The sequence below is a fragment of the Oratosquilla oratoria genome, chromosome 12, assembly GCF_046742065.1.
Source record: "Oratosquilla oratoria isolate Oo_2021 chromosome 12, ASM4674206v1, whole genome shotgun sequence".
NCBI lineage: Eukaryota > Metazoa > Arthropoda > Malacostraca > Stomatopoda > Squillidae > Oratosquilla > Oratosquilla oratoria.
Window position 1 is genome coordinate 43,678,930 of NC_134788.1, and position 8,589 is coordinate 43,687,518.

General features: G+C 38.3%; 1 protein-coding gene across 1 annotated transcript in view; it reads right to left on the reverse strand.

The window, feature by feature from the left end:
• Positions 1–2,099: 2,099 nt before the first annotated feature.
• The window catches only part of LOC143031563 (uncharacterized), an 8,058-nt gene continuing 1,568 nt past the window's right edge, over positions 2,100–8,589 (reverse strand). The window contains exons 2-3 of the mRNA XM_076195580.1: positions 6,600–6,693; positions 2,100–3,765 (exon numbers count right to left, since the gene is read on the reverse strand). Of these exons, the coding sequence (XP_076051695.1) occupies positions 2,302–3,747 (1,446 nt within the window). The 5' untranslated portion in view covers positions 3,748–3,765; positions 6,600–6,693 and the 3' untranslated portion in view covers positions 2,100–2,301. The remainder of the gene's footprint in view (positions 3,766–6,599; positions 6,694–8,589) is intronic.

Below are 8,589 nucleotides of genomic sequence, written 5' to 3' on the forward strand. Positions count from 1 at the left end.
ACTCTGTGCACGACTCCCTCTGTAGTGAGCTTGGGCCAAGTCGGTGACCTGATGATTTTCGACAAAATCTGTAGGTAAAAAATCGAAAAAAAAAGACAACTTGGCTGGTCGCCACGCACACGCCCTTAGGTCGTATTCCTCTGTGCACGTTTCTCTCCTTCTGGGGTAAGTGTAGACTAGACTGGTTACCTGATGATTCGAGTTATTTCGGAGCTAAGTCATCTACTCTGATTGTGACACCATCTCACCTATAGGTCGAGGGCCGCCAGGGCTCTCGTGGATTGCACTTGGACACCACTCAGGCCAAATGTACGGGCGCCAGAAGGGGAAATGTGGAAAATCAGAAAAAAAAAGGCTCAAATTTGGCGCCTTTCGGCCCAGGACCCTCATGTCTACCTCATAGTGCTCTGTGCACGACTGTCTCTATCTGGAGTACGTTTGGGCCAAATCGGTTACCTGAGAGTTTTTTGGCAAAATCCATAAAAAAAAGGCTCAATTTTGGCTTGTCGCCACGCATATGCAAGTGCTCTAATGGATATTGTAGGTGGGAATGGGGGAGATTTACTTCACTTGTTTAGAGATGGAATGGCTTGTTGGCGCTTTGGGGGATTCCAATGGTGTGTTTAACCCATTCAACTCCCATGACAAGATGTCTTGTCATTTGGTCAAATAAAACAAAAAATCATAATAAAACAACAAAATGTTTGATGATCAAACAGCACCAGAAAAATATGACGTCGTCAGTCCTCCTCCTCGAGGAGGAGGACTGACGACGTCATATTTTTCTGGTGCTGTTTGATCATCAAACATTTTGTTGTTTTATTATGATTTTTTGTTTTATTTGACCAAATGACAAGACATCTTGTCATCGGAGTTGAATGGGTTAATGTATTCCATGGTTTTAAGAGAGCCGAGTCTTTACAGGTATTGGAATGAGTCAAAGGAGGGGGTGAATTGGTTTATGGGTGAAGGTATTGGTGGACTGGATGGGACTGGGGAATGTAGAGGAGGTTCTTGCACTCCCAATAGGGAGAGGGTGTGAAGGGTAAGAGTTAGGGTTTCTAGTGACACAGGCGAGGAAGGTGGAGGGAGTTCTCGTATCATCTGAATGTTCTCCTTTTAGTGTGATTATTTGGGTAGAACTACTGGGGATTCCATCTGATCGAAGGTTTTTTACATACTATTCCATGTCTACTCATCCTGGATCATATTAGGTCTTTCCAGACTGATGTGTTCAATGTCTTTGAGACAGAGAAATCTTCCAAATTGGTATACTCTGTAGTTTGAGGATGATGCAGGATGGTCTTGGTTGTAGTTAATACATTTGGTAGGGTTTGAACATGGGGTACTGTGTATGAATCCTCAACTCTACTCGCCCATCTCATTACATTGCACATGCACGACCAAGTGAACACAAAAAGCTACTGCCACAGGATACTACTCAAGCATTTACAACAATGTACCACCTACACCAAACAATATATCCACACAAAAATGCATTCACACTCAGATCTCAAAACAAGCATTTCAAGACCAAGCCGCAAACTCTCTACTACATCAAATTCAACCACACCGAGTCCCACGGAAAAATTCCTTCCTAGAGAAGAACCACACAAGCATGACTATGTTCAGGTCTCCATCAAGCAGTGAAATAATACAAACATAGACAGGCCCCAGAAGCAAACCATCACAAAGAAGACAGTGAACATCATTTTACACTGCCCCATCCTAGCCATACTAACAACACAACACTTCTTGAGTAACTTAATGGCTGTTATCAGTTAGCTGGGAGACATGGGGGTTCTAAAGAAAGATCTGGGGTAATGGATTGATCACTAGGTTTGTAGAAGACATGGGAGGGCAGGTGGTAGTGTGCCACTCTAAGAAAATAGCATGAAGTGAATAAGGATTGGGCCTATTTTAGGAAATCAGATATTGGTACTTATGGCTGGACCTCCATGTATAGGTGAGGGTTTTTAATCCAATCTGGAAGCTAATTGGATGCTTTGCTCTGGTCTCGAGGCATTATACCTTTGGGGGTTAATCCTTTTCTTTTCATCAGTGTTGGCTCTTGAAGGAGTGGGGTTTGATAATAAAATCAACATGATAATATAAGCTTTACTATGCATTCTTTTTCCCTTTTATTTTTTGCAACACTATTTCATACCAACATAGTCTTAATTCTATTGTAATAATTATCATTAAAACTTACACACTATTTAACTCCCATTTTGAAGTATCGTTTCAGTCCCCATCTCAACCTCTATGAACACAATTGTATAGGGACATTTTGCTAACCCACTAACTGATGTCATTAAGTATACGTTCTCGTTCCTCAAGTTTTACTTCTACCATTTCCCCCGGAATAACTGCAAAATTATGTGAAATACTAGTTAAACTTTCAGTGTTTGCTGACGTTTCCTCTTTAATTTCTCTTTGAAATATTAATGAATCATTAAAGAGGTTATTTGGAGCAAAACATCCCATAGTCATCTCATCTTTACCTTCACGGATTTTAGTACCGTAATCCTCAGGAAAAACACATTCTTTAGAAGACTGTGGAATGATTTTTGAATGCGAGTGGGTTTGTCTTGATGTACGACTTCTATTGGACTCCAAGGCAACTTCAACAGAATTATTGTCGACAGACATTTGACCAGCATGAGTTTTTAGATGCCTCTTTAATTGACTAGGATAAAAGGAAGCAAAGCCACAATGAATACAATGATGAGGCTCTTGACCTCTGTGGATTCTCATATGAAGTTTCAATTCTGACTTATCAGAAAATGAAGTTTCGCAAAGAGTGCATTCATGAGACCTCACTTTCATGTGCGTTTGCATATGTCTCTTAAGATTGAACGATTGATGAAATGCTACGTCACAAAGTTGACACTTGAACGGCCTCTCTCCTGTGTGAATTCTCATGTGAACCTTCAAGGCATTTGATTCAGAGAATGAGGCATCACAACAAGAACATTTATGAGGTCGTTCACCTGTGTGAGTGAGTATGTGCCTCCTTAAGTTCCCTGCTTGAGTGAATGACGCCAAGCAAAAGGTACACTGGTGAGGTTTCTTACGTGTATGCACCAGGTCGTGTTTTTTCATGCTGGACAACTGAGAAAACGAAGCCTCGCAGACATGACACTTGTACGGCCTTTCGCCTGTATGAGCTCTCATATGCACCTGCAGTCCAGAGGAGTGAGTGAACGAAGCGTCACAAACTGAACATTTGTACGGCTTATCGCCTGTATGAATTCTCATATGCCTCGTGTAACCAGAAGACCTGGCGAACACTGCACCGCAAATAGAACAACGATACGGCTTTTCACCTGTGTGAACCCTAATATGAGCATTTAGGGTAGATGACTGAGTAAACGATGCCTCGCATATGTTACATTGGTACGGTCTCTCGCCTGTGTGGGTCAGAATATGCATCTTTAGATTGGAGACACGAGCAAACGTCGCCTCACACATGCTACATGAATGGGGTTTTTCCCCGGTGTGAACTTTAATGTGTTCATTAAGGTTATTCGAAGTATAAAATGAAGCTTTGCAAAATTTGCACGGATAAAGTCTTTCCCTTGCAATGGGCTTATCTGCCGTATTTACAGAAGATGATCTTGAAGAGGATTCATTTCCTGATGCAGTTGTTACTGGTCTTCTATTTATATCTTCTAACTTCACTGTTCCTTCCTTAGTAGTGTTTCTATTTGCTGGTGCTTCATTTCCATACGAAGGGTCGAACATTGTTGATTCTTCTTGTACCTTTGAAGAATATGAAAATAAACAATTTCATTAATGTTTTCTCCTTAGACTTTCATATATACATAATACAAGAGATAATACGATTTCTTAAGAGTGTCATCAACCTTCAGAAGAAAAAAATTCAATCCATTTATTTCTTGACAGTGAAGAAGCAGTCATAATAATATGTAATGGTTACTGTAGAGTTCCGATGACTGGATACTCATGGCCCCACAGTAGGTAGCAATGATTCCAGGCACTTCCCATTAATATCTTGAAACAATGGACTGTGTGTTATATTAATGTCACTGGCTTATAGTGATAGAAAGGGAGCAGTTACTAGTTCTCATCACTTCTTATGTGAAAAGGTGGAGGAATTGAAGTTGACAAACTGTTTAATGTGCATCTAGAGGAAAGAAGTGTACCAGTCGATTGGAGGATGTGCAAGGCTCCAGATGTAGGTGAGGGTATTGACAGGTTTTGAGAATGGCAAGAAGGATTATGTTCCAATGTCTATCTTTCAGGACTAAAACTTGCAGGTGCTTACAGTTTGTCACTGACATGGAGTAATTCATACTGCATGTTTTGAAAAAGGGAATATCTAAAGCACAATAGTACTTCTCTTAGAAAAACTAATATTAAATTCTGTGTATGCAGTCTTGCCTTCCTTGACAATTACATATGTCAGACAATCAAATTTTACATGTAAATCTGAACTGAGGAAGTTTCATAGTTACCCTCTCCAAGCATCATTTTACCTAATATAATATCCCTTGCCTGACAAACATATCATAAAAATACACAAAGTGAACCTTCATACAGACACTTACATTGCACCATGATAAGAATCTGTCTTAAATAAGCATAGTTTCATCTTTCACTAAATCTTGCTTTTCTTGGAGATCTCAATGAAAAGACTGACTGTTCACATACACAATACTTATTCTGTTGATATTCTATGCAGGACATGACCAACATTTAATATTTATGAAATGGAATTTCATGGTGAATGAAGTACCTTTACACTGAAGAAACAAGACATTTCATCAAGTAAAACATGGGCAGAGACAAAATGCTTAACCATCAAACATAAAACAACCGGGAAGGAAAATTCATTCAAATAACGATAATTTTCTATGACTATCTACTGAATAACTTTACAAATAGAATAATAATTAAAGAAAATTATAAAAGTGAAACTATTCAATAAAATAAGTAGTGCCCCATCAAAAATATATACAAAGAGTACTGAAAGTGATGAAAGCCGGTAAGGTATTTGGGTGAGATGGGTGTCACATGGTGTACCTGATGAAAGGAAGACCAGTTGTAGTGGACAAGCTAGTGAGGTTGTTTAAGGTGTGATTAAGGGCAAGGTATGTGCCAGAGTAATTAAAGAGTGCTTGTAATGCCATTAGATAAAGGAACAAGGTACAAGTATGAATATAGTAGCGTTAGAGGGATCAGCCTATTAAGTGTAGTCTGAAAAACTTATGGGAGGGGGACAAAGGGAGTAATTGGGGAAGAACAGTGTAGGTTTAGGAAAGGAAGAGAGTATGTGGATCAAAAGTTCGTAGTAAATCAAATACACAAGAAGTTTTTGGTACAAGGTAGAGATGATTGTAAGGATTTTTTTATGGATTTGGAGAAGGCATATGAAAAGGTTGATGGGAAAGCAATGTGAAATGTATTGCAGATATATAATAGGGAGAAGGCATTTGTGGGCTGTCAAAAGTTTTTACATTTTACATAAGTAGTAGAGCTTGTGTTAGGCTAGGGAATGGAGAAAGTGGTTTGTGGTGAAAGTGGGGCTGAATGAATGGGGTGGTGCAGGAGGTATAAGCAAGGGTGATGGGTGGAGGGTTGGAAACAGTAAGTGAAAATGGAAGGAAATGGAAGAAGCCAGTTGTTGTTTGCAGATAATACTGTAGGCACCTACAACAAAAAACACATAAGAAAATTAGAAAGAATCCAAAGAGCAGTGACAAAAATGGCACCCACACTATCAAATCTGACATATGAACAAAGATTGGAGAAATTACAGCTGTCAACACTAGAGCAGAGAAGGGAAAGAGGCAATTTGTTGACCATTTTAAGAATTATGAAAAGGATGGAAGTTCTTGATGGAGACAAACTATTAAAATGGGACAAAAGAGAAACAAGAGGACATGAAAAGAAACTAAAGAAAGACAGTTACAGAAGAGACCTGAAAAAAAAAAATAGCTTCCCACACAGAGTGATCGATGTCTGGAACAAACTGAACAGAGAAACAGTGAATGCCAGAACTATACACAATTTCAAGAATAAACTTGATATGGAGAGATACAAAAATGGGTCACTATGAGCATAGTTCCCATCCCATAAAACACAAGAAGGTAAATTGTGGCTGGGTCAAAAGAGGATCTGAGGCAGCTAATGGAAGAGTTGAAGAATATATATGAAATGAGGAAGCTGAAATTATATGTGGCCAAAAGTAGGGTAACAAGATGTATATGGAGTAAGGGTGACAGTGAGTTGGGGTAAGTCTTAAAGGAAAGATGCTGGAGGAAATGAAGAGTTTTAAGTATTTAGGATACGTAGCAGGGACTGGAGGAACATGGTGGATACAGATCACAGAGTGAAAGCAAGTATATGTCTTGGGAGGAGTGAACAATGCCATGAAAAAATTGGGCATGAAGGGAAAGAAAAGACTACATAGATAATTGTGCCCATGAAACTGTATAGGGCAGAGGTTTGGAATTCAAGAATGGCAGGAAAGAAGAGCCTAATTATTAATTTAAGTTAATATTGGTGTCATAAGAAAGTCTTATAAAATTATAATGTATCCAACAGTACATCATTCCTGAAAGATGTCTTACCTGTTAAACCAAAGTTGTTTTACTGATATGCATCTGGCTATGTACAGTACTACATATGTCAAGTAATTTTTCAAAGACTTGACTCCTCCAGTATCTGCAATAGAATTAAATATAGTTGACATGCATTATATTTCCTATGAATGTATAACAGGTCACATAATATAAGTTTCTAATCATTCAATCATTTAACATGGATCACTCCTATAGAGGATCCCAAACATCCATAGTACCTGAAGGTAATAGTAAATCATGTATTTCAGACTAACAAACTTTTTGGATTTAGGATTAGTCAATACAAGAAAGTAAAAGAGGGAAACCAATCTAGTGGTATATTTGTATATTCATACACATATATACAAAGTCTTTTTCCCCCTTACAAGGGAAGTAACCAAAAAAACAAATTTATAAAAACCACTCCCACCCATTCCATCCCCACATATGCCACTTCCATTCACCATCCCTCCCTCCCTGTCACCTAACAGACATATCAGCAGGATTGTGGGAGAGACATATGGACTACTGCGGAAGATTAAAGTACAGTGAGACCTCTCATTAACCCATTAAACTCCGATGACAAGATGTCTTGTCATTTGGTCAAATAAAACAAAAAATCATAATAAAACAACAAAATGTTTGATGATCAAACAGCACCAGAAAAATATGTCATCAGTCCTCCTCCTCGAGGAGGACTGATGACATCATATTTTTCTGGTGCTGTTTGATCATCAAACATTTTGTTGTTTTATTATGATTTTTTGTTTTATTTGACCAAATGACAAGACATCTTGTCATCGGAGTTTAATGGGTTAACGGACGTTAATTAGCTATGTTTGCGATGTTTTCGCTGTGTTTTCGGTGTTTAGGAGTGGTTTTTGGGTGGCATTGTGATTGCACGCACTAAACAACAGCACCAAAAACACAGTGAAAACACCGCAAACACAGCTAATTAATGTCCGTTAATGAGTAGTCTCACTGTAGTATCTATTATATGGATAACAGAGATGATGAAAAAAATAATTGAAACCTTGATATGTCCAAGACTGGAATATGTATCAGTAGTATGGTCCCCACACAGAGTGAAGGATGTGAGCAAGATCAAGAGAATACAAAGGGCAGTAACCAAACTGGTCCCCAGCCTGGCAGATAAACCATATGGGGAGAGACTAAAAGCAGTGGGTCTACCAACTTTGAAAGATCAAAGAGAAAGAGGTGACATGATTACAGTGTTCAGGTCACTAAAGGGGATAGATTGCATTGATAGAAGAGATCTCCTGATTAAAGATGGGAGGGCTTTAAGGTCATGGAAGTAAATTAAGAAAGACCATATGTCTACAAGGATGTGAAGAAATACAGTTTTCCATATAGATGTATATGTGGAATAGCTTAGAAGATAATATAGCCCAAGCTCTAACAATACATAAGTTCAATCTAAGTATGATAATTGGAAATCAAGGATATAGATTTAGTTGGAACTGTACATGAATTTGAGTCTAGGCATATAAGAAAATTAGACAATATGAGACAGGACCCAAGAAGTGTTTTATCCTTTCCTGTACACTACAATTAGGTAAATACACACACACACACACAGACACACACACTTGCTGACTATCTATAGAATAATGAAAGGAATGGAAGTCTTAGATAAGAATGACTTGTTAATATGGGATAATGGTAAAACAAGAGGACATGAAAAGAAACTAAAAAAGGATAGTTACAGAAGAGATCTGAAAAGGAACAGCTTCCCACACAGAGTGATAGATACTTGGAACAAATTAGACAACAAAACAGTGTGTGCAAACACTATTCAAGATTTTAAGAAAAAACTTTATGCTGAAAGATACAAAGATGGGTCACCATGAGCATAGCTTTCTTCCTGTATAATACAACTAGTAAATGCAACTTGGTAAATACAACCAGGTAAATACACACAAGTGACAGGTTGGCTTATAAAAGATGACCTGTCACCTGACAAACATATCAGCAGGAT